At 37.3% G+C, this 27,931-nt stretch overlaps 1 protein-coding gene across 1 annotated transcript in view; it reads left to right on the top strand.

The window, feature by feature from the left end:
• cpne8 (copine VIII) overlaps positions 1–27,931 on the top strand; it is a 189,503-nt gene that overhangs the window by 106,098 nt on the left and 55,474 nt on the right. The window contains exons 3-6 of the mRNA XM_002932194.5: positions 4,113–4,159; positions 9,090–9,193; positions 23,919–23,958; positions 25,183–25,259. Of these exons, the coding sequence (XP_002932240.2) occupies positions 4,113–4,159; positions 9,090–9,193; positions 23,919–23,958; positions 25,183–25,259 (268 nt within the window). The remainder of the gene's footprint in view (positions 1–4,112; positions 4,160–9,089; positions 9,194–23,918; positions 23,959–25,182; positions 25,260–27,931) is intronic.

Here is a 27,931-nt window from a genome sequence, read left to right as displayed (position 1 = left end):
AGATCTGTTTCAAAATGCTAACAAACTCCCACAACAATTTCCCACCAGGTTCAACTACCACAGGCAGCATAGGGCAGGCAAAGTATGGCACACACAGGCAGGGTAGGGCAGACAGAGTATGGTACACACAGGCAGCATAGGGTAGACAAAGTATGGCACACACAGGTAGCATAGAGCAGGCAGAGTATGGCACACACATGCAGCATAGGGCAGACAAAGTATGGCACACAGGTAGCATAGGTTAGGCAGATTATGGCACACACGGGCAGCATAGGGTTGGCAGAGCATGGCACACACAGGCAGCATAGGGCAGGTGGAGTATGGCACACAGAGGCAACATAGGACAGACAGAGCTTGGCACACACAGGCAGCATAGGGCAGGCAGAGTATGGCACACAGTGTAGAGCAGGGCAGGTGTTACAGGTGTGAACAATGCAGGGCCTTAAAGGTGTGAACAATATAGGGTCTTATAGGTGTGAATAATACAGCTACTTACAGCCTGAATTTGAGGTGTAAACCATGCAGGGGCTAGTTAATCTTAGTACTGATACCATTTAAAAGTAAACACTCACAGCAGCCAAACAGATGGGGGGGGGGGGGGCACACAAGGTGGGTCATCAGTTGGACAGCACTGACTTAGGTCATATACATAAATATGCTCAGATCTGCATTTCAAACACCTGAGTATTTTTGTATGTAATCTGTATGCTCAATGTATTCAACCCATTTATTATACAGTGTTGTAAAATATGTTTATACTGTACATATGTGTTGGTAAGAATAATAATAATATTAATGCGCTGTGCTGAAATCCATTAATTCCATCATCAGATGTTTTGCAAAGATTGTAAATAACCAAAAACATCTCTTCTTGGACTGCAGAAAGCTCAATGTAACGCGCACTGCTGCTTTTTACAAGTGTATTTTTTCAAAAGGGAATGTCCATTAGTATTAAAAAGCAGACTAGTTTATCCCTATAAATGGGGGCATAAACTATATCCCTCCCTATATTATAGATTTAAAACAAGGAATTGTTTAGGCTAAGCCCCCAATCTGCCAAAATGAGTCCAGTTATGCTCAACCTAATCTACCTTTCAGTAAATCAGATACCCACTTTCTGTTAAGCCACATCCATTATTGCCTATTAAGAAGTATTCAATTAAACAGAATTCATGCAGGGATGTGTTTAAATCAATGTTCCTGTACAGAAAACATGTCAGATTTGGTTTGAAAAGTTAAGATGGAAGCCTACCTGTACTTACACAAAAGCATTTTATGCATTTAGGGTGCACTGGATGTTTGTGTGTTGTACAACAATGCAAAGCAGGAGTCGATCTAAATTTGCTCAATAATCTGTACTTACAGTACTTCAGCAGACATGGACATGTTAGGGATAAAGTAACCAAAATTATTTTCCTTGCTTTTAAGGGGCATCAAAGGGGCCATTAAACTCCAGACGGAGGCATCATCAAGTGGTGGAAGTTCCAGCTCCAGTCTCAGCCCTTATTATAAGTTTGGGGTACATGGCCTCTTGTGATGCTTCAGATGCTTAAGACCTATTACAGGGTTTCAGTGGCTTGCACAGTTATAATCTTGAGTAGTATTTTTGTATATACAACAATTAGCTGAATGTTAGGTCATAGATAAAGCTCATCTGCTCTTTCAAAGTTCAGTTTCTGGAGTGGTGCAGTGTTACAGTATTGCAGCATATTCAGCCTTTCAGCACTAAAAATCAATGCGTTTTGTAGTTACTGCTCATTCCCTGGTGTTCATCATTCTGGAAAATGGTGAAGCATTGTTGTTATTTTCTAACAAAAATGGTTCAGTCTATTCACCATTTATACAAGTGCTTTTTAAAGGGGCATTATATTGACCGATTATAGATTTTTAAATCAATGAAAGCAGTGTATGTCTTTTCATGGGTGCTCCCATTTCTGAAACACTCTTTGTTCAAATATTAACCATTTTCTATAAGGACATGAACAGTCTTCTATTTTTTATGACAATATGGTTATGGGAGACACAGTTTCCTTGGACTCTATGGCATATATTTAATTGTAGCTCAACAAAGCATTAGCTAGTGATGAAAATAGAAATATGTAGATAACTAATGTCATATCAATATATTTTTGCATATTTATTAAAAAATTGTCTAGTTGGTAATGATCATTATTCTGTTGGTGCTGTGTGCACTTGATTCACTGGAAAAAAGGCATTGCAACTTATGTCTAATTTAAGTGGTAATTGGTGTATTGGTACATCATGCACACACACCATGGTTGCACACTATTTAGTGTGAAACCACAATTATGTTGAATTTCTGTGAATATGCTGCATTGCTGGTAAAAAAATGTCTCGTTGGTGTGTTTTAGCAATTAGTAGTTACCCCATATTTAGCAAAAGTGACTTCTTATGGGGGGGTTGGGGGGTGCAGAAATAGTTAAATAAAAATAATAATAATAATTTTAATATATTACAGAAGGGGAACTAGCATTGCAGGAAGATAGTGGTGCCTTACATGTAGAGCTTACAAAATAAGGGACAAATTTATCAAAAGTTGAGATGAAATGCTTAAATTGCTCAAAATTTAAAAAAAAGACTCATTTCTTTCAGATCAAGGTTTTAGATACTTGTAAATATTTCTCACATTTTCCTGATAGCTTTTTCTCTACAAAAATTTGCTGCATTGTGTTCAAACCAATGGGTGCATCTACATATTTTCCAATTTAAATTGGTGATAAGCAAAACTGGCCCATTTCACTTTGCCAAAAATTTCACAGAGTGTTCAATTTGTATGAGATTTTCCCAACATAATGCATGGACAAATCATTTTTTTACATTTTTTTTTCAGCAATAGAAGATTTTTGGGCTGTTATTTGGTGTTATTTTCTTTGGAAATAAAAATAGTTTATTTGGTGAAACAAAACCCATGGTAAAATTCTAGATTTCTGAAAATATTGTCCACTGGCACTGTCACCACTATACAAGAAGAAAAGGTTTGCTTATCTGTAATGTAAATCTTTCTGTTACATTACTTTCTGAGTACATTTCTGCACGCAACAATTCTATACAGTTGTCATCAATTCTAGATTTTCTTAATCATTAAAGTCAAAAATGTTCTCAGGTATTTTTACAATAGAGAAAATTTAAGTGAAAAATTATAAATATGGGACAAATGAGACAAAACTATACAATTTTTCTGTATAGATAAATCTGCTTTGGAGTCTGACTCCATTAGTTCCAGTGTCAGTTGCTAGCCACAAGCAATTTTTACACCTTTATTGATGACTGGGTGTTAAATGAGAAATAGACCGCCATGCCCCATAACGCTAGACCGTGAGGTGCAAAAAGGGACTTATTAAGGCAGATACGATGGCAAAATGGAATAAGATAAAGTAGAAACTATCCTAGATATATTTCCTAGATATTACAGAGTAATTAAACTGCCTGATGTTAGCTGTGTGTGTAAATTATACAGATATTTTGTTTTAACTCTTCAGATTCAGTAGGAAATGTTATTTTTCTGTGCAAAACTGATTATTGTTATATTGCTGTATACAAAAAGCAAAATGACAAAAATAACACGTGAACAAAGTGCCAAAGGAAACAAAGTGGTGATGATTAAATACCTAGACCTGTGCTGTTGCCCATAGCAACCAATCAGATCTTCACTTCTATTTTCTAACTTAGTAAAAGCAACTTAGCACCTAAGTTTGTAGATCAACCCAGTATGTATGCATATCTTTTTTTTATAAAGCGCTACTTTTGTCCAAAGTGCTTCCAGTAGAACAATAAATGAATTCAACAGAGGGTTAATAAAATAATAGATAAATAGAAAGTATGATAATAAATACAAATAAATACAAGGTACAGTTGCTATAAGTTAACAGTTAAAGAGACAAGAGGATGTAGGTACCTGTCCCATACAGCTTACAATCTAAATGGGAAGGTAACTTACAGGCACAAATAGGAGGATATTAAGTGCTACAGGTTACAGTTGGTGACACTGCAATATAAGTACTAATATAAGCCCAGTCTGTTTTACTATGTTTTTCTGCATGTGGAAAAGTTAATTTTGTACAATAAACATTTTCTATTTAATCTTTCTACAGTTTGTGTATTGTATACTCAAGGAATTGGAAACAAGGAATGGAGAGAGGTAAGCTTACTGTAGATGATGTATGATATCATCTTGACTTAGATATCTGCTCACTGATGCTAAAAATGTGTACAGCTTGAGGGTCAGGGAGAAACTGTTCTAAAGGAGCCAATGGGAGATTTTATAAATATTACAGTATTTTCTAAAACATTAGAAATATTTGATTGAAGCATAGCAAAAGTTTTACTGTGATTTTTTGAAATCTTTTCTTAGAGGGGATTTTGAGTTATGAGATAATGGTATCAGTTAGAAATGAGTGATTCTGGCCCGTTTAGCTTGGCCGAAAAATTTGCGAAAAGATTCGCAAAATGCAAAAAAAAAATAAATTGTTGCACGCGTCAAAAAATTGACGCCCATCACTAGTACCAGTGCTTGGGTTTTGGGCCTTGAACTTATTGACTTGCATTTTACAATCTTAGGCAGCCAAATTTGTGTACTGTTTAGTAAGGGAGTACATCAGCTTGAAAAAGGAACTAAAATGTTCTGAAAGCTTGCTATGGTTATCTTAGTTAGCCAATAAAGGTATCACCTTTATACCACTTTTGTTATTTTTTATTTCAAAAGGGTTACCCTGTAAACGTAAGGGAGTACACATACATCCCCATTTCTGGCTTTAAGCCAAGGTTAGTCTAATAGGACCAAGCTGAACAGGGGGTGGAAAATTAAATACATTAGGTGGGAAATTAAATAAATGTGGTCCTTATTCAGTAAAGGATGTTAAATAGTTAGTAACTTTGGGTTATGGCACATAGGGTGGTTTTCAGTCTGGTATCACCCACTGCTGCCTCCCATTGGGTTGAATGGGATATGCCTGAAAGCATATTTGTGTAGGTGCCTGAAGCCTGAAAATGCATCAGTGGAAAATTCCAGTGCTGGTGCTTTCAGGCATTTATCATTCAATTTAGCACCCTGAAAACCCAACAGACATGTGGCATAGGCCTTATTTTTTTTTGAAGATGTTTGGTGTTTTTTTTAATGCACACCACAACAGATTCAGGGGTATTTTTCACACCCTTATGCCACCGGGTACCATGTAAAAATTGTTGAGGATTTTGCTTGGATAATATTATCAAATGAAAGATAAACGAATGTTCCATAAAAGAATAATTGGAAGCTTATCCTTTTATTCCAGATTAAACAATAAACTAAGTACGAAATGTCACTATTAGCTCATCTAGTTAAAAGTATAAGGTTTCCAGTGAAATATTTATTTTAAAATAGCTACAGAGGCCAAAACACATTTCAGTTTATATTAATGAATGTTTATAAATGCTCATATCATGTAATTTAGCTACATTTTTCTTTTTTTAAAGCATAAAAGTAACATTATACTACAAGCAATAGTATAGGCATGGGTTTAAGGGATTCCCAGATTTTTTGGCTGTCGCCTACCAGTTGTGTCTAAACCAACGATTATAGGAGTCCAGCCTGAAAGTCAGTAAGGCCAGATTAAAGGAACAGTAACACCAAAAAATGAAAATAGGGTTGATTCACTAAAGTGCGATAACGCTTATCGCATGCTTTTTTGCGTTAAAATTGACGTGAAAAAAACACGCGATTCACTAAAGTATTGTCGCATGTGTTAAATAGCTACCGCAATGTGTTAATTTTAACGCATGCGTTAATTCTCGTGTAGAAAAAATACTAACACATGATTCACAAACACTTATGAAGCGTTAGATGCGCTAAATATCACATTAGTCTGTGCAAAAATTAACACCTACTTGGGGCAGGTGGTACTTAAAGAAAATTGTGGTTTGTGAGCTTTTGGCAACACAACATGGACTTTGCAGTGGGATTTGGCCCTAGAGTGATGCATCCTCCAGTTTTCAGGGAAATGATAATTTGCAGAAAAGTAGTTTTACGAACGTAATGGTTACGTGCGTAAAATCGTGCGCTAATATAGCAAGCGGCGAAATACATTGCACGCAGCGGGAATTAAAGCACGCGCGGAAAATAATGCAAGAAAAACGCTCATCGCAACTTCAATAATGCTAGAAATAGTGCTCGTTTTATCGCACTTTAGTGAATCAACCCTAATGTATCAAAGTAATTTAACTATAATGTACTATTGCCCTTTGCTGGTAAAAGTTGTGTGTTTGCTTCAAAAAGACTCCTATAATTTATGTAAATAAGCTGCTGTATAACCACAGGGGTATCCATTCAAAAGGAGAAAAGGCACATAGCAGAAAAGGTTACATAGCAGATAACAGAGAAACTCTGTAGAATATAGTGCTGTTTTATCTGTTATCTGCTATGTAACCTCTGCCTTTTTTCCAGCTTGAATGGCTGCCCCCATGGCTACACGGCACCTTATTTATATACACTATAGTAGGGTTCCTGAAGCAAACATACCTGTTTTACCAGAGCAAGGCAACAGTACATTATATTTTAATTACTTTAAAATGTTGTACTTTTTTTAATGTTACTATTCCTTTAAAGGTAGAAAACTCAAAATTTCTTGGACACAGCTAAAATGAGTGGGCTATCCCTTAAAAAAATACTTTTTTTTAAAGTAAAGAGTGTGCTATAACATGAAAATATAGATATACAAGTTTTTTTATTTAAACTTGGAGGCCGTACGGTTATATCAGCAGTGTTTGCTTTAGCTACGTGCAATAATTAGCTAAACATGTCCAAGGAAGTTGTATTAAAAAGACATCTGATATTTTGCTGTAGGCTGTTGGACGAGATAAAACTTTGCTTATATTACAGTTCAATTACATTTTACATTGATTCATAAAAATCATATATATGCTTTATTTTATTACTCCGACTACACAAAATCAAAAAAAAGTTAACCACAGATTGGAAACTGGAAGTGGCAAGCTTTCCCATGTGTTCGCCTTGCACAGAATTTAAAGCAGCAGAAGCAGTAGGAAGTAAGGTTAAAATAGAGGTCATATATTCCTAATAATTACATTTACCTGTACAAAGCACTTTGCTGAATTTTAATTGCGCTGGCTGCTTACAGGCCATCAGCGTGTAATAATCATCAGTTTTCTTCATTTTAGTTCCTTTCCAACTATATATAAAATGCATCCTAGGCCTGTGCAATCCTACCTAATACCCAGCTGCTGTAGTGTATCCCAGTTTGATATGGAAATAAACCCTTTCTTGATATTGATGTTAATATATTGAAGTTTTATGATGAATAACACCCTGCAAATTATTACAGATAAATGCTTTAAAATCTGAATAATTATGGGCTTTTTCAGCTGTTTACTGTGTTGCATACATAGATTTGTGGGCTTAGCCAGCCACTTGCGCCTTTGTTAAGGGTCTCTAAAAATAACATTTTTACATAAATCCTAAAGATGTGGACAATGGATAACATTTATCCATGAAAGAAATGCATAACCCAGTTGTGGGTTTGGTTAAAACATATAAAAAGAATAAAAGTAAGTATATAGCATGAATATAAATAATCAGTTAAACAATCAGCAATAGTGGCTCTGTATATTCCTTACCAAGAAACAAAATAACAGCACAGACATATAATAGAGTTCTTTAGGAGCAGCACTCATTTTACTAAAATGGATGCAAGACTGGCAATTCTGGTAATTTAACATAATAGATGTGGCAATTATATACCTTGAAGCAGATTTCCCTTAGATGTTGAAATGATACTGTTGGAAAAAGATGAATGGTTTATGTTCCCGTTTAAAATTAGCCTTGTTCTAGAACACGTACTTTAAAGCAAAGGAAAAAATGATCAAAATCTCTCCAAACATTAGTCTTCATCAAGCTTCTTGAGGCATTAGCAATTATATTTGTGTATACTAAGTATCCTTTAGGTCTACAGCTAAAGTCACTTTTGTTGTAAGAAAATAGCCATATATAATAGACAGCTCCTGGCAAACACGAAAATGCTTTTAAATGTAGGTTTCAGCCTTAAGAAAACAAACTATTCCATCAGTAATGGTATCCATAACTTGACTAATTCAAGCAGAAAGCAAAATGAAAAAGCAGCATATATTAGCACAACAGAAATACACTCTGTACCAGTCATGCCAGGTTGAGACAGGATTCAAGGATTTGTTATTTAATAGTAGGATTCAAGGATTCAGGTTTCTGTATCAAACAAAACATATTTTATCTCTGTCTATTTACTTGTAGCCGGGCACATGTGTAGGACTGTACTGAGCCTGCTCACCCCGTGATGGCCCTGGGAAAATATGGCTGTGTGACGCAGAGGAGGAAGTACACTAGGTCATTGCAGATTAGAAATTACAATTGTTGGGGTACCTAATAATAGGCACCCCCAGCAAAAGTGTGCCTTTAACAGAACTTTTGCCCACCCCTGGGGTAGTTGCTTTCTGCATGGAAGGTCAGATTGAAAATTCACCATACCTTGCACAGAGCAGTCCAACCTTGTCCTTAGCAGGCAGTAAGTATAGGGCCCGGTGTTGGCTGTGACTAAAAGTAAAATAATCACGATATATGTTGAGGCAACAAAAGAAACACATCCCCATCTTGTACTTTTATACATTTTTTAGATTTGGGTAACTGCTGTTCTGCATTTTACACATTTTGTTAACCTTTTTTACAAGCTAAATAAATGTTACTTAAGCAACAGAAATTTGCATCTCTTGATGACTGTGTTTATTCAGAGCTGATTCTCCCTAATAATTAAGGCTCCCTGGGGAATATATGAAATGATGATGCATGATATGTTGCACACTCTTTTTTCTATATGTATAATTTTCTCTGGAGTATCATTATGCTAAAATTCAAAATTGCTTTAATATGATACAGTAATGGAGGATGGTAACTTTAATTAACTGTCTGATGTGGGGCGGGAGGTTGTGCAGTAAAATGCATAATGGGATTACCTTGCTTTCCAGAAGGCATAAACTCTGAATTTATGCTAAAGGAAAAAAGAAGTGTTTTGTTTACTATCTTTCATATATTTATTTCCTCTTGGCAGTATGGGAGGACAGAAGTCATTGACAACACCTTGAACCCAGATTTTGTTAAAAAATTTATAATGGACTACTTTTTTGAGGAAAGACAGAACCTGCGATTTGATTTGTAAGTAATGAAACTGTTGCTATTTTTTCAGTTTCCCCTTTTGTTGTAAGCATTATTTGTAGTACAGAAAAGAAAAGCAAGATTCAAGTTAAGTTTCTAACAAAGGGGTGCAGATAATCTGAAATCTGTTTAAGGAATAGGTTGTCAGATCTGGTATAAGGGGATTTACTTAAAGTGGACCTGTCACCCAGACATAAAGAGCTGTATAATAAAAGTCCTTTTCAAATGAAACAAGAAACCCAAATTCATTGTTATATTAACACATCCAAACCCATTATAAAGGCATTTAAATATCGCAGCTGTCAATCATATATTGCCTGCCCCGCCTCTATGCCTTAGGAGCAGATTTACTAATCCACAAATCTGAATCCTGAATGGGAAAAAATCGGATTGGAAACGAACATTTTGCGACTTTTTCGTATTTTTTGCAATTTTTTTCGTCGCCATCGCGAATTGTCGTGACTTTTTCTTAGCCGTTATGACTTTCGCGAATTGTCACGACTTTTTTGTAGCCGTTGCGACTTTCGCGAATTGTCGCGACTTTTTTGTATTGAGCGCTTTCGCACTCGGCGCGGCAGTACGAATTTTTTGCGACAGCGGCGAAAAATTCGCGACAATTTGCGAAAAAGTTGTAACAGCTACGAAACAGTCGTGACAATTCGTGAAAAAGTCGCGACGGCGACAAAAAAATCGCGAAATACCGATCATTACGAAAAAAACGCATTCGGACACTTTCGGTCCGTTCGTGGATTAGTAAATCTGCCCCTTAGGCATAGAGGCGGGGTAGACAAGTACTTTAAATTTCAATTCAGCTCTCACTTTCCCGCTCTCTCCTAACCATCTAATTGTGTAGCCGGTGCATGGGCCTGGGCATCTGGTCCCCCATTCTGGCACATACACAAGATTTTGGGGTGATACAAAGCTTGCCGTAATAACAGTGTCCACAAAATGGCACCTGCCTATTTGATGTGATTGTGTTATTCCAGGACTGAAGGAAACAAGATTTATATTACTTATTACTTAAGTGAAGTTTATTTTGCTAAACAAACACAATAGAAAAGAATTTTGAATTATTTCTTAGGGTGACAGGTCCCCTTTAACACATATCTTTAGATTTCCATAAATACTAATAAAAGATGACAGATTGTGTTGACTTGAATTTCCCAGTCTCCATTTGGATGTACATTTATCCAAACTGCTGAGATTATGTCTAATTCATTTGGTAATAAAAGTGTTTAAAGACTTCTCTGCCATTAAAAATGTTTTCTTTGTAATACTGGAAATTAGTGAGATTTGACAGATATGCAGTTTTAATGAGCCATAATGTCAGGAAACATTGTATGCATTAACTCTTCATGCAGCAATAATAGTTTATTTTGGGGTATGTATGTACAAGTTTTGTTATCTGCTTAAGGGTTTAAGCATCATTTTTCCAGGCAGATATGATTCACAGGATTCAGGATAGTCACATAGTTTTCTGCACCTCGATTTTTCAATAGTCATTCCTGGATTTATGGTAAGGCCACAAAGACCTGGGCCTAGGGTGGCACAAAATTAGGGGCGGCATGCCGCCAGCCGCATTTACCAGTCAGAAGCACTGGACACATCAGCTGCAAGAACTAACGCAGTATACAGTGGGAGTGCATGCGTGTGGAGGGGCAGGGAGTATAGGTTTGTAGGGTTACAAGGTGGACGGGTTGCTAGACTGGTATGTGGGCGGCTTGCTTGAGGGCGGCCTAAGGGCGCCCATTTTAGAAATCCGGCACTGTCAATTGTGCCACAGATTTGCAGGTTGAATGAGATCAGGTCTCTGGCTGGGCCATTGCAGTACTACTTCAGTGTAGCTTTTTGCTACCTAAAGGGGTTAAGGCGGCTTTGGGTAATCCCCCAAAAACTAAGTGTATGAAAGTGTTTTCCTGTAACAAACAAATTAGATTAGAAATTGCCTTCTCTTGCATTTTCTGGTTACATGATGTTAATATTTTACTGGTAGCTTTTCACACTGACACTAACAAAGAGGTTTTTTCCAGATGTTTTGTTGCCAGTACTGTACGAGATTAAGCACAGGCAAAATAAAGTACTATGTGCTATTATCCATATAGAGCCATGAATGGGTCTACCTGTGTAAAATCCTATAAATTCAACACAGTGTATGTGTTATCTTCTGTTCAAACCTGTATTTTTGTCCTTAGAGCTCTATAGGCATAGCTAGAATAGAGCACTGCTGCACGCGACTCTCCCTCAGCTGGGTCTCACACAAAAAAAAATATAGGAAGGGATGCTTAAGAAGAACTTTCACAAAGAAGCTTGGATGCCGGTGTTTCCTAAAGGCTGTGGCACACGGGGAGATTGGTCGGCACGCGACAAATCTCCCTTGTCGTGGGCAACTAATCTCCCGAAATGCCATCCCACCTGCTAAAATGTAAATCGCCGGTATTATGGCATACTCCCGAGGCAACTTTGGCGATTTCGGCAAATTGCCGCCCTTCATATTCCATACCACCGGTGATTTACATTTTAGCGGGTGGGATGGCATTTTGGGAGATTAGTCACCCGTGACAAGGGAGATTTGTTGCGCGGCGACTAATCTCCCCTTAACAGGAATGGTTGATTGACTAGACTTCCTCAGACAATAGAAAGTACTTCATTTGTACAATAATGATGACGCAATTAGATCAAACTGTACACATATTACAGGCATTTTCACTTGTGCTAATACACAAATAGTCATAGTTGATAGAAATGTGAAGCAGTAATCTCACCACAGGGTTAACATACAAAATGTATTCCGTCCAGTGGCGGCCTCTCTGTAATAAACAGTAATTAGTCATTTTCCCTACTTCTCCTAGCCAAAGCAAGAACTTCACTTCCTAGCCTAGCCCTGTCTATATAACGCTAGCCTGTCATACTCATTCAAGGGGTCTCTAATCCCCAATATCACAAAGGTGTTGGTTTTCTTAGAGCATAACTGGGATTTCTTGTAAAACAGAGGGTGACTCCTTTGTTATTTCTTTGCCTTGCAGCCTGAGGTCATGAGTTCAGTTCCAGTGTGGACAGCAGCCATTGGAATGTACAGTGGTGTGAAAAACTATTTGCCCCCTTCCTGATTTCTAATTCTTTTGCATGTTTGTCACACTTAAATGTTTCTGATCATCAAACACATTTAACTATTAGTCAAAGATAACACAAGTAAACACAAAATGCAGTTTTTAAATGAGGGTTTTTATTATTTAGGGAGAAAAAAAATCCAAACCTACATGGCCCTGTGTGAAAAAGTAATTGCCCCCTGAACCTAATAACTGGTTGGGCCACCCTTAGCAGCAATAACTGCAATCAAGCGTTTGCGATAACTTGCAACGAGTCTTTTACAGCGCTCTGGAGGAATTTTGGCCCACTCATCTTTGCAGAATTGTTGTAATTCAGCTTTATTCGAGGGTTTTCTAGCCTTTTTAAGGTCATGCCACAACATCTCAATAGGATTCAGGTCAGGACTTTGACTAGGCCACTCCAAAGTCTTCATTTTGTTTTTCTTCAGCCATTCAGAGGTGGATTTGCTGGTGTGTTTTGGGTCATTGTCCTGCTGCAGCACCCAAGATCGCTTCAGCTTGAGTTGACGAACAGATGGCCGGACATTCTCCTTCAGGATTTTTTGGTAGACAGTAGAATTCATGGTTCCATCTATCACAGCAAGCCTTCCAGGTCCTGAAGCAGCAAAACAACCCCAGACCATCACACTACCACCACCATATTTTACTGTTGGTATGATGTTCTTTTTCTGAAATGCTGTGTTACTTTTACGCCAGATGTAACGGGACACGCACCTTCCAAAAAGTTCAACTTTTGTCTCGTCGGTCCACAAGGTATTTTCCCAAAAGTCTTGGCAATCATTGAGATGTTTTTTAGCAAAATTGAGACGAGCCATAATGTTCTTTTTGCTTAAAAGTGGTTTGCGCCTTGGAAATCTGCCATGCAGGCCGTTTTTGCCCAGTCTCTTTCTTATGGTGGAGTCGTGAACACTGACCTTAATTGAGGCAAGTGAGGCCAGCAGTTCTTTAGATGTTGTCCTGGGGTCTTTTGTGGCCTCTCGGATGAGTTGTCTCTGCGCTCTTGGGGTAATTTTGGTCGGCCGGCCACTCCTGGGAAGGTTCACCACTGTTCCATGTTTTTGCCATTTGTGGATAATGGCTCTCACTGTGGTTCGCTGGAGTCCCAAAGCTTTAGAAATGGCTTTATAACCTTTACCAGACTGATAGATCTCAATTACTTTTGTTCTCATTTGTTCCTGAATTTCTTTGGATCTTGGCATGATGTCTAGCTTTTGAGGTGCTTTTGGGCTACTTCTCTGTGTCAGGTAGCTCCTATTTAAGTGATTTCTTGATTGAAACAGGTGTGGCAGTAATCAGGCCTGGGGGTGACTACAGAAATTGATATTGAAATTGAAAATTGAAATTGATAAACCACAGTTAAGTTATTTTTTAACAATTACTTTTTCACATAGGGCCATGTAGATTTGGAGTTTCTTTTCTCCCTTAATAACGTGAACCTTCATTTAAAAACTGCATTTTGTGTTCAATTATGTTATCTTTGACTAATAGTTAACGGTTTTTGATGAGCAGAAACATTTAAGTGTGACAAACATGCAAAAGAATAAGAAATCAGGAAGGGGGCAAATAGTTTTTCACACCACTGTACCTGTCAAGGTCTTAAAATTTGAATATGTGGGAATTTTAGTTTTATTTCCTCATTTTTTTGAGTTGTCAGTTTAATCCCAAATTAATTTGCAATGGCTGTTTTTGTCAAAGCAAAAAACAGCTTACTAAAGGTCACTTCCTCACTTCTGCTTAATAGCTGATGACATTTGTAGTATTTGAGATATTTGTTTAATTCAGAATAAGATACAGAGTGTAAAATTAGACAACGTGTATGTTTTGCTCTAGCTCTGTAAAGGTTGTTTAAATGCTGAGCAATAGATAAACAGGGGCATTGTGAAATATAATTTTAACAGTCTGTACCCCACTAGACTTCTGATATATTCAGATACTAACACTTATTCTGCTGCTCAGGAGACTTATGGATATATTTAGCTACCATGTCGTATTAAAATGGACAGTTCACCTTTGCTGTCTTTAGAGATCCAGTGGTATATTTAGCTACCTTTATAAATAAGGACATGCTTCTTAATAGACTCTCTAATACAATTTTTATATATAGCTATCTTTATTGACCTTGGACTTTTTACCATATTATTTATGAATGTGTGTTATTTACCAGAGAGGCTGACCAGACATGTTTATAGAACTTTAAAACTATTTATTCCATTATTATCTACTTGTATATATATATACAATTCCGATTTTTGACCTTTTGACTTTCAGTGGAGGAAATTCAACCTGCTGCCATTCTCACAGTAATAACACCAGGGTCCCCAAACCTTGTAGAGTTAGGCACCAGGTAACTGTGGTTCAAGGTTAGAAAAATTGGGTGGAGCCACCAACAGCCAATCAGATTTTATCTGTTGACGTTCAATGGGGAAATCCAACCTGCTGCCATTCTCACAGCATTAATACCAGGGCCCCAAATTCTTCACAGTTGGTCACTAGGGGACTGCAGTTTTAGGTTTTAAAAAGTGGGGGGAGCAGCAAACAGCCAATCAGATTTCACCTATTGAATTTTACTGGTTTAATGCAAGTTTTCCCAAATTTAAATTTAAACTGCTGCCATTCTTTAAATATTAATACTAAGGTCCCAGACTTTGCAGAGTTAGTCACCTTTGTAGAGTTAGGTACCAGGTAACTGCGGTTCAAGGTTAGAAAAAGTTGGCGGTGCCACCAACAGCCAATCAGATTTTACCTGTTGACTTTAAATGGGGGAATTCAACCTGCTGTCATTCTCACAGTATTATTACCAGGGTACCCAAATTCTTCACAGGGGACAGGAGGTTTGAAAAAGTGGGTGGAGCCAACATCAGATTTCATCTATTAATTTTTTTTGCTTGAAATTTTAAATGCTGCCATTCTTATATTATTTATGCCAGTGTCCCCAAAGTTAGTCACTGGGTGACAATAATTCAAGGTTTGAAAAAAGTGGGTGGAGCTACAGACAGCCAATCAAATTTATTTCATTGATTTTAATGGGGAAATTTTAACTGTTGCCATCACAGTTTGCCACTGGGGGACTAAGGTTAATGGTTAGGAAAATTGGGTGAAGCCACCAACAGTCAATCCGTTTCCACCCATTAAATTTTATTGGTTTATATTTAAACTGATGCCATTATTTAAGTATTAATTCCAGGGTTGTTAAACTTCCCAAAGTTACTCACTGGGTAATTGTGATTTAAAGTTAGGAAAATTGGTGAAATGTAAAAATGGTGCCAGTCTCACAATTTTTATGCCCCAAACTTTGCAAAGTTGGTCATTAGGGGACTGCAGTTCAAAAATAGCCAATCAGATTTGATCCATTAAATTTCATTGGTTTAAATTTAAAATGCTGTCATCCTCACACTATTTATGCCAGGGTGCCCACTGTTTGTCACTGGGTGACTTAGACTCTTTAAACTGCTGCGATTCTTTAACTATTAATCCTAAGGTCCCTAAATATTGCAGATTTAGTCACTGGGTAACTGCAGTTCCAGGTTAGAAAAAGTGGGCGGAGTCACCAACTGCCAATCAGATGTTGTCGACTTTCAGTAGGGAAATTTAAATTGCTGCCATTCAGACACTATTAAAACCAGGGTCCCCAAACTTTACATAGTGGTTTTACTATATGACTGTGCTCCAAGGTTAGAAAAGTGAGTCGAGCCAACAACTGATCAGATTTCATTCAGTGACTTCACGTTTTTCAAACCAACATGAAGTTTGTTCTCAAACTTCCCTTTCTAGTTTACACTCTTGTAAGTGTGAAAATTTGATACATTTGGCGTTTCGTAACTTTTTCCTGTGCTGACTTTTTCAGTTCAGACTTCTTAGTAAATGTAAGACATTCATGTAAATGAGTTTATTAGAATTTTAAATATGCCCCCAAAATTAATTTTGCAATTAATAAATTATAATAAATAAATAAATAAAAAGCTTGATAGGTTTTAGGTGCCAAGGTTTTTATTTTTCAGTCGGAAAAAAGAAAAACCAGATTCGCACAAATCAGGCTATTCGGATGAAGAAACCATGTGAGAGTTTGTGAACTCTTGCTTCACTTGGGTTTTAGAGTAACACACTTTTTTAACTAAAAAAAGCCTTTTGGGGTCCACCACCAAAAAATATTTTATGCAGTTTTCTAAAAATGCAATTTGGCAATGCATGAGAAATAAAAGTGGCAAATTATAATGTAATGCTAAGGAACCTTTTAATTCATGTTCTTTAAATTATTTAAAATTATTTTAGTTATTTACAAATGTAATTAGTATTGAAAACAGTATTTGTTTATCTGTTTTTGTCTCTATTGGCCCTATTTTTAAAATATTTTAAAAATATAAGTCAGATCTCCTTCAGGTATTTTATTCAGCTGGCTTGTAACATTACAGTCGAGAATACAGAGATTGTAAACCGACTGATACAGCTTTTAGGGTAAAGACACACATAGCTACTTAGTAGCAGCTACTTCTCAGGGCAATTTTACGAATAAGTTCCTTAGAATTATATCTTTTTTCACTATACAAAAATGAGTGTAGCACTCTTTTAATATAGTACTAACAGTATCTTTGAAACACACAGAATTCATGGTTCTCTTACATACTTTTACTTGCTACGGTGTGCCTGAGGCAGCATGGTTTTCAAACAAATATGGCAAGAAGTACCTGGAAGTTAAGGGCATTGTGTGATTTGTATACCAGTGTCTTAAGATGAATGAGTGCTGCCATACCATACCTATATCTCTAAAATTCAAAATTTCACCTGATATACAATTCATGTCTATCCTAAACATGTTAAATCATTTTCAACCTTTGTCTTCTTGTTGCCCATACAAAGCCCTACTAGTTCTATTGTGTTTACTGGAGTCTTAGATAATACATTTTCGTGAACCTCCCCAGGATGCCGTCGAAAAAAACAGCTATTTTCATATTAAAACATGTTTTCTAGAAATGGTGTTTACATCAAAGATGGGAAGTATTTCTTAATTTTTTCCAGATGTTTCCCAGCTTTTTTCATTTGTCACTTTATTTATTTTTGAGAATGAAATGCCAAAGAACATTTTTTGAAAATTTCAGAAGGTTACCAGAGATTTTAGTTATAAAACCAATTTTAAAATTCTCAAAGTAAGTGAAAAACAATTATTACACTATGGGGCTGATTTACTAAGACACGAATTCCAACCGAATTGGAAAAATTCTGATTGGAAAACGAACATTTTGCGACTTTTTCGTATTTTTTGCGATTTTTTCGGCGACTTTTCGGAAATTATCGCAACTTTTTCGTTACCAATACGATTTGCGCGAAAAAACGCGAGTTTTTCGTAGCCATTCCGAAAGTTGCGCAAAATCTTGCGATTTTTCGTAGCGGTAAAACTTGCGCGAAAAGTCGCGCCTTTTCCGTAGCGTTAAAACTTAAAAGGCGCAATGTTTTAACACTACGAAAAAATCGTGACTTTTCGCGCAAGTTTTAACGCTACGAAAAATCGCAAGATTTTGCGCAACTTTCGGAATGGCTACGAAAAACTCGCGTTTTTTCGCGCAAATCGTATTGGTAACGAAAAAGTTGCGATAATTTTCTGAAAAAATCGCAAAATAACGATCATTACGAAAAAAACGCAATCGGACGCATTCGGCCCGTTCGTGGGTTAGTAAATGTGCCCCTATGATTTGTATTGATTTAAAATTCAAGCTCTTGAATTTGTTAACTGACTTCTAACTTCTTAAGGAAAAAACAGGGCTAATGTACTGTCATACAAAAAAACTGTTCTCTCATACAAAGTTTTTATGCCTCTTTGGTGGAAGACAAAATAATTTCACCTGAAAGCAAATTGTGTTCACTAAGGGGCACATTTACTAACCCACGAACGGGTCGAAATGAGTCCGATTGCGTTTTTTTCGTAATGATCGGTATTTTGCGATTTTTTCGTAATGATCGGTATTTTGCGATTTTTTCGTATTTTTTGCGATTTTTTTTCGGCGTCTTTACGAATTTTTCGTTACCAATACGATTTTTGCGTAAAAACGCGAGTTTTTCGTAGCCATTACGAAAGTTGCGTAAAATCTGGCGATTTTTCGTAGCGTTAAAACTTGCGCAAAAAGTTGCGCTTTTTTCGTAGCGTTAAAACTTACGCGAAACTTCGCACCTTTTAAGTTTTAACGCTACGAAAAAGGCGCAACTTTTCGCGTAAGTTTTAACGCTACGAAAAAATCGGGCGATTTTACGCAACTTTCGTAATGGCTACGAAAAACTCGCGTTTTTATGCAAAAATCATATTGGTAACGAAAAATTCGTTTTCAAGTCGGAACTTTTCCAATTCGGGTCGGATTCGTGGGTTAGTAAATCAGCCCCTAAGCCTCACATTTAAGCGGACACTTATGGACATCCACATACACTTTGTCCTTTATTTGCATGTCATTTATTATAACTAAATAAGAATATCTGCAGGTGCAGGAAACACCCATAGCCTTGTAGTTAGTGACTGCACAACAGTTTCCAGTGTAAAGGTGGCCATACATTTGCAGATTTAAGATGCCAATTTGAGTCCTTTAGACCGATTCTCTACCTGTGTATGGGCCCCCAGACAAGCCTCCCTATATGATATATGGCCGAAAATCAGCCAGTTTTCAATCGGCAGGTTTGATTTTCCCATCTGATCAGAGACCGCATCAGCTCATTCTTGAGGAACAACGGCTCCTATACCCGTCATTGTCATTCGATTGTTTGACCCTAAGGTGAGCATATCAGGAGAAGATCCACTGTTTTGTGTTTTATACACCCTGGCTTCTTTTATAACAATTCCTAATTTGCTAAGGCTCTAGCATTTTTGTCTTATCTACCTTTTCTTTTTTAGCTCTTTCATGTCATAGCCTAAGATGAAAATCTTCAAAAGCCCTATAATATTTACATTTACTTGGTCTCACTAGCTTCCGTGCTGCAGCTCTAGCTGCAGGTAGCTCAGATAACAGCACAATTAGGAGAGGGAGAGAGATAAGGTGGGGGGGGGAGGAGAAGGGAGCAGGAGAGAGGAGCAAACCAAGCACACTCGCTCCCTGCCCTGGAGTGTTTTTTGCTCTATTTAGACCATAGACCTTTCTGATAAAGCTTACTTAGTTTTTACCTTTCCTTTAAATAGTTTAAACACCATGGCCCTGGTAGTTCTGGTCCTGTGTGATTTTGAATTTGTTATGCTCTTACTCTTCAAAGGATAGCGAGGTAGAAGAAATAAGAATTAACATTCCACATTTCAAATTGCAGAAGGCATGCTTAAAGCCATCAAATACAAATACTATTGGTACAGTGATTCCACTGAATGCTCCAAATGTTCTAGTGAACTATAAAACACAGAAAGGAGCAACACAGAATACCCACTGTTCTTATTATTAGTTTATCAACAGCAAATCAATAGTCTGTTCTGTGTTTGAATTTGAACTAAAATTGATTGTTGATATCTCTGGTAGAATACATTAAGTGTGTCTTTTAAAGCTGGAAGTTGTCAATATTATCTGTCTGTGTGCCAATTAAAAGCAAAATTGACTAAGTACAAGCCTATGTAAAACTGTAAATGGCTCAGTAAAAGTAATCATGGGGTTCTGAGTTGCTGCAACAAAATGAGCATCTGTGCACAATTTCCTGCAAAGTGCTCTTTTTTATTCATTGGTACATTGGATAACATCAAATATGACAACCAAGAAATTCTGGTTATATAGGGACTGTAGGGAAAAACATGTTTTTAAAATTTACAATCACTGGCAATGGTTGGGTCTGGGTCGCCGGGGCCCACTAGGTTTTTTCCCGGTGGCCCAGTCCGACCCTGTATATATACAGTGAGAAACATAAGTATTTGAACACCCTGCGATTTTGCAAGTTCTCCCACTTAGAAATCATGGAGGGGTCTGAAATTCACATTGTAGGTGCATTACCACTGTGAGAGGCAGCATTTAAAAAAAAATTCAGGAAATCACATTGAATGATTTTTAAAAAATGTATTTGTATTGCACTGCTGCACATAAGTATTTGAACACCTGGCAATCAGCAAGAATTCTGGCTCTCAAAGACCTGTTACTCTGCCTTTAAAAAGTCCACCTCTACTCGACTCATTTATCTAAATTAGTAGCACCTGTCTGAGCTCTTTAAAGACACCACCCCACAGTCAGTCAGACTCCAACTACTACCATGGGCAAGACCAAAGAGCTGTCAGAAGACACCAGAGACAAAATTGTGGACCTCCACAAGGCCAGAAAGGACTACAGGGCAATTGCCAAGCAGCTTGGTGAAAATAGATCAACTGTTGGAGCAATCGTTAGACAATGGAAGAGGCTAAAGATGACTGTCAGTCTCCCTAGGATTGGGGCTCCATGCAAGATCTCACCTCGTGGGGTATCACTGATAATGAGAAAGGTGAGGAACCAGCCCAGAACAACAAGGGAGGAGCTGGGACCACAGTTTTAAAGGTCACTGTCGGTAAAAAACTACGCCGTGATGGTTTCAAATCATGCATTGCACGGAAGGTTCCCCTGCAAAAAGTCATCACATGTCCAGGCCTGTCTGAAGTTTGCCAATGACCATCTGGATGATCCAGAGGAGGCATGGGAGAAAGTCATGTGGTCAGATGAGACCAAAGTAGAACTTTTTGGTCTAAACTTCACTCGCCATGTTTGGAGGAAAAATAAGGATGAGTTGCATCCCAAGAACACCATCCCTACTGTGAAGCATGGGGGTGGAAACATCATGCTTTGGGTGTGCTTTTCTGCGAAGGGGACAGGACGACTGCACTGTATTAAGGAGAGGATGAATGGGGCCATGTATTTTGAGATTTTGAGCAACAACCTCCTTCCCTCAGTCAGAGCATTGAAGATGGGTCGTGGCTGGGTATTCCAACATGACAATGACCCGAAGCACATAGCCAGAATAACCAAGGAGTGGCTCCGTAAGAGGCATATAAAGGTTCTGGAGTGGCCTAGCCAGTCTCCAGACCTAAATCCAATAGAAAATCTTTGGAGGGAGCTGACACTCTGTGTTGCTCAGCGACAGCCCCTAAACCTGAGAGATCTAGAGGAGATCTGTGTGGAGGAGTGGGCCAAAATCCCTGTTGCAGTGTGCAAACCTGGTCAAGAACTACAGGAAACGTTTGACCTCTGTAATTGCAAACAAAGGCTTCTGTACCAAATATTAACACTAATTTTCTCAGGTGTTCAAATACTTATGTGCAGCAGTGCAATACAAATACATTCTTTAAAAATCATACAATGTGATTTCCTGAATTTTTTTTAAAATGCTGCCTCTCACAGTGGGAATGCACCTACAATGTGAATTTCAGACCCCTCCATGATTTCTAAGTAGGAGAACTTGCAAAATCGCAGGGCCTCATTCATAACTATCACAAAAGACTGCAAGCTGTCATTTTGCCAGGGGTATGTAAACTACTGTATAGGTACAACTGTACATGTTATTACATTTTGTGTTCAATCAGGAATGCAGGCACATACTACATACATACAACTGGGCCATTATTAACATACATATGAGGAACAAATACTGTTACATGGCTCAGTTGAAGTCGCTCCTTCTCTAAAGGACTTCTCTTGGAATCTGTCCAGGGCACAGGAGAAACAATCTTATTCCTTTTTTTTTTTTTTAGATGAAAATTCTAATAAAAATTATGTCTAACTTAAAATTGCCCAGTGTCTTGAAATTCTTCCCAAAACATCCTTTGAGGATACCAAAAGAATGCATTGTTAGCTCTTAGTTCCAGACAGCAGAAATAAAATAAAAGAGGTGTTAGCATTAAGCCTTAAAATAGAGCATCTCTGTCAGCTCGCACAGCGGGGAAATGAGCTGTGACTGCAACTTCAAAAGAAATTCCAACAACTTTTGCTTCAGAATGAAAGTGATCCTTGAACAATATAACTAAGTTCAGTTTCCCCATGATAGCAGCTTTCTTTCTAGTGCCATGAATATCCAGGAAACAATGTTGTTCCGCAGCAGGATAGGACAGAAGTCTTTGCCATATTTCTGAGTTTATAAATGATATTGTGACTTGAGTGAAATGTTATTGTTTTATGTACAGATCATCAGCATCACCTATTTACCCCTGCACTAGCAGGGGTCCTTAAACAATTTCACAAGAAAGGGTTACAGAATACAAGTAGGGCTGCTTACAATCAAAAGTGACCAGTTTGCTCCAGTCCTCAGGGATTTCTCTCCCTTAAATGACATGCATTTTAGTTTTTGTTTGTACCATCTATACAGAAACTAAATGTTTCCTTGTATAAGAGTATAAATAATTCTTAAATCAATCAAGCGGTGTTCCGTCGCTCAGCCTGTCAGACCCAATGCATCAATCCTCCAAGGCTTACCGCTTGCCTTTTGATACAATTTAGAGAAAGAGAAGAGCACCAACAGGCAGAATAACTGCTTCAAAAATTTTATTGCCAACAACAGTCAATAATCAGCATATATACCTGTATGTATTAACAGTCCTGATCTGTGTGTGTGCGCTTCAAGAAAAGGCTCCATTGGGGGATGATGGAGTTAGAAATCTTAGCTTAGTCTTCCTCCAAAAACTGGGGGTTGCCATTAAGGTTTTTTGGATTCATGACATTTCACAAGAATGATCTTATTGGTGATTCAAGTGTCGTTTAATAAACCATTAAAATAGAATAATGTTACTTTAAATTGGACTGCTCACACATTCAGTTCTTTATACATTTTAATTTAATGTGGAAAAATATCCTTTAATTCTTTTATCACCTTTAGAATACCAAGGAAGTCGTGTAAGAATATTAAAGCAGTCATTACATGGTTCCGCTGGTTCCTCTTGCTGTTATAAGTCTGAATGTGGGAATATACACAGCTTTGTCCAGTTTAGACCCAAAGTTGCACAGCATGGAATTTTAAGGAATTTTTTTTTGGTAATGTGTAATTACTGGAATGAATGCACATGGAACAGTATTTTTTTGTATTTCTACTTACATTTGGAAAAAAAACAACTGTGGTAAGGAAAGGGATAATTATGGCATCAATTATCCAGAAACCCATTATCCAGGAAGATTTGAATTATGGGAAGGTCATCTCCCATACTTTATTTTAAGCAAATTATTTTAATTTTTAAAAATGTCCTTTTTTTGTAAAAAAAAAAAAAGGGTACAACAGTACCTTGAATTAACTAAGCTTCATGTATCCATCCATTTATCCATACTGGTGGCAAAACAGTCCTATTGGGTTCATTGGCTATATGTTTTTTAACAGACTTAAGGTATGTAGATCCAAATTAATGAAAGACCCCATATCTGAAAAACCCTAGTTCTCAAGCATTCCGGATAATAGATCTTATAGCTAGTGGATCTCTCACTGGAGATGCATCTTTTAAAATTGGAAATTTTTCTAAACCTGCCACAATATGGCTAGGTCTATGTATACTATGTTCCACAACACCATGCAAATAGAAAACGGAAAAATCACCTTTTACATAAATACATAGAGGGTAGCAAATTAATAATTCAAATATTCTCGGTTTAGTGTTCTTAGTATATTTTAGTTGTAAGATTAACTAAAATGTTAGAATTAGTTTTTGTAAAACTTGTTTTCTTTTTTCTTTTTAGGTATGATGTTGATTCAAAGAGTCCTAACCTAGCAAAGCATGTAAGTTGCCAAGAAACTGTCCATTTCATTTAATTTCTTTCAGGTGTAGGCCAATTGCCACACTTACAAAAGCATTCAGGGATACACTGATTTTCTTGGGTTATGCCCAGTAAAATCTTTTCAGATCAGGCAATTTTTACATAATATTAATGCATGCTGAAGTGACTGCTTAGGAACAGTCACAGCAAATGTTGCTTTAACATCAATCATCAAGCTGTTTTTCGCAGTGTACAACTGTGTAAAATGTGTTTCCCTGTTGAAAGAAAGGGGTGCATCAATTATTACAGGATATAACTTTTCAGTGTTATTCTCCCTGTGAGGAAATCTCGCATTTAATTTTTATTAAGGGACAGATCATCATGGGCAGAGCTACAAATGCCACAAATCCAGGCCTGCTTTCTTCTAAAAACAAATGCAGTCAGTAAGTGCATCTAAATCTTGTATTACCTTAGTAAAACTGCTGCACCTAGTGAAGATTAAACATTAAAATAAACATACATACAAGAGGTAAGTATCAATCAGTAGTATGAACAAAGGAAGAACAAAAAGCCAAATATGGGTTAAGTATTAAATAGCTTTTAATTTTGCAAATCAGTACAGATATGGAATCCGTTATCTGCTAGCCCATTATCCAGAATTAGGGGAAGTCCATCTCCCATAGACTCCATTTTAATCAAATTATTAACATTTTCTTAATTTTTCCCTGTAATAATAAAATAGTACCCTGTAATTGCCCCTAACTAAGATATTATTAATCCTTGTTGCAGACAAAACAATCCTATTGGATTTAAGTAACGTTTACGTTATTTGTTTAGTAGACTTAAGGTATGGAGATCCAAACTAGATAAAGATCCCTTTTCCAGAAAACCCCAAGTCCTGAGCATTCCGGATAACAGGTCCCATACCTGTAAATATACATTTCTATTGTTTAGTAGTAAAGGAAAATGGGAACTCCCTTTGAAAAATGTCCTTAGTTTATTAAAAAAAAGTGCATAATGCTATTTGTTTCTGTCTATATTGGATTTGGAAGTTGACATTTGAATTATGAATATTGTTGTGCTTATATTGCTCCTGGTAATAGATCCTAAACATTCCAAACTACAAAAAATACCATGTCATTCTTAGTAACCCATGGCAACCATGAGAAAGAATATTGAAATATTCCCCCATCTGTGTTTTTTTTTAATGATTTATAAACTTTTTTCTTTACTTATTTTTCCACAGGATTTTTTGGGTCAGATGTTTTGCACATTGGGTGAAATTGTTGGAAGCCAAGGAAGTCGGCTTGAAAAGATTGTAACGTAAGCATCCTTGGACCAAAGTTTCCACTTATGAAATTCTATAAAAATGCAATAATAATATGATTCCAAGCTGCATAGCCTAATAGTGTTTCCCTGACAACTGTAGTCATTGCTTTGTTTATAACCCTAAATTTCTGTCCAGCACACAATGTGCTTTTATTGATGGCTTTGTGTTGGCTAAGCAAATTGTGCTAATTAAATCTGGATAGCATAGTCTTCAGTACTATTGGCCAAAAAAGTATCTGGTTTAAAAAATGAACAGTGAGACAATGTCCCTTGCCTTGCCTCTCATGACTTGTCAGTGGTAATTAAAGTAAATAACTCCTAAAAACAGCAGGTGCACATGTGTTTTTATGCTGTTACCAAGCACAATATTGCAGTTAGAATAATGAATACAGTGACTCCTTCAATATAGCCAGGTATAAGCCTTCTTTATGTTGCTTGAAATTACAAGCATCTTAAATTATCTGGTATTACATTGTTATTTTAGATAATCCTAGTTCAGTATTATGCTTGTTGTAGTAGATGAGAAGGGGACATTTTTCCTATCTTTATTATTAGTAATACATTTAATTTTGACAATGTAAACAAAAGACGGCGACAAAAAAGTCGCAAAAATACCGATCATTACGAAAAAACGCATTCGGACACTTTCGGTCCCTTCATGGATTTGTAAATCTCCCCCCTAATGCCAAGAAACGTATCCTGAGTGCCCTCTGCTTGGCGGACAATTTAAATTACGTAGAATTTACTTTTTTTGTCCCCTTTAAGGTATCAATTCATAAACTGGCTTGCTCTGATCTAATGTACAGTTCAAGTTATCATATTACTGAGGCAGTAGCATACTTGGAGCATTATTATTTTACATTACATTACATTAACATTTATTTATAAAGCGCCAACATATTCCGCAGCGCTGTACAATATGTGGGTTACATACATTGGACATACAGAGTAACATATAAAGCAATCAGTAACCGATACAAGAGGTGAAGAGGGCCCTGCCCAAAAGAGCTTACAATCTACAAGTATTTCTTTAAGACCACACCCAAATCCCTTCAGACAAGTTACAGATATATACAAAATCTCTTCATGTGTTCAACTGCTGCAGGAACCTTTTAGACAATTTGTTACTTTTTGGTTTCTGTTTGTGTTTTTATGGCAAATAGTTTATATGGCATTTCTTTGTGTTTTTTTCCTTGGATTTAGCATTTTCCCCACTAGTGTAATGCAGCTGCAATTGGCTCTGCCAGAAATTGTACTGAAAATTTTTGGAGTGGGAGCTGCATCATTCCTGGTGCTCTTCATTGAAATTATGTCTGTTTGCACAGACCCTGGAATTACCACCAGCTTAAGCGGTAGTGCCACGGGTAGCGGTACTAGCGCTAGTGCCACGGGTTTTGTGCACTTTGCTTACTGCATTCTGCAATGTAAATAACCCTGTTTCCCAGCAATGTTTCAACACTCCATGCAATATTATGATGTTTTTTTTTTAAAAAAAGGCAATTTTTGCAGTTTTTTATTTGCCTGGCTTGTCTCAATAAACAACAGTTAAGGCCCCACATACTGTAGTAATGTAAACAGCAGACTTCAGGGAGGATCCGTGAGCACTGTGACAGAATGACAATGTTAAAAATAAATCTTAGTCACTGTGTATGACAAGTAGGCTGCTTTGGGAAAGGAAGGTAAAACAGCTGCAAGTGTTACTGGAAATACTCTTAAGCCCAAAAGTAACTATTCTTTTCAAATGCTTTCTAACTGATCCTACAAAATCTGTTGATATTTAAAAGCTGAGACTATAATGTAAGGTTTAATTCACCCAAAGCCCAATAAAAGGCACTTAATAAACGGGAGCCCGTACAATGGAAAAAGTTTAAAAAATCCCCAGGAATTTCTTTTTTTCCTACTGTTTGATGTTCATTTGTAATGTACTTGAGCTATTTGCAGCAGTGCTTTGATACAGTAGCTTATGGGCCCCAGTGCAAAATTTGTACCAGATCCCCTGCCCCCAAGCCTTCAGCTGTGAATCCTGCAGTATGCCAGTGGCTCATGAGCAACATGTTGCTTACCATCCCCCTTGGATGTTGCTCCCTGTGGCCTCAAAGTAGGTGCTTATTTTTAAATTTCTGGTAAGGAGGCAAGTTTTAGTTGTCTAAAAACCAAGTTTAATGCCAAAAAAAGTCTTCTGTAGGCTGCCAGTCCACATAGGGTCTACCAAATTATAACTCTTATTGGCACCCCCAGAAACCATTTTCATGCTTGTGTTTCTCCCTAACACTTTTTCCATTTAAATGTGGCTCACGGGTATAAAAGGTTGGGGATTCCTGGCTTAGAAGGATATGCAGCTATTTCATTGCACATTATTCACCTGATTGCTTACTGTCCTCAAAATTACAGATTAAACCTTGATATGGAACATAGCAAATGTGGTAAAAAACTGTATTGGCTAACTAAGATCATAACAGCAAGCTTTCAGAATTCTTCAGTTCATCATGGGCAGTAATGCAGTGTGTTTTGTCTCTTGTGGCTACACATGCTAAAAATTACCTTGCTGTAGGGCAGTGATCCCCAACCAGTGGCTCGGGGGCAACATGTTGCTCCCCAACCCCTTGGATGTTGCTCTCAGTGCCCCCAAACCAGGTAGTTATTTTTGAATTCCTGACTTGGGGGCA

The sequence above is a fragment of the Xenopus tropicalis genome, chromosome 3, assembly GCF_000004195.4.
Source record: "Xenopus tropicalis strain Nigerian chromosome 3, UCB_Xtro_10.0, whole genome shotgun sequence".
NCBI classification, from domain to species: Eukaryota; Metazoa; Chordata; class Amphibia; order Anura; family Pipidae; genus Xenopus; species Xenopus tropicalis.
This window is presented reverse-complemented; position numbering and strand designations above follow the sequence as displayed.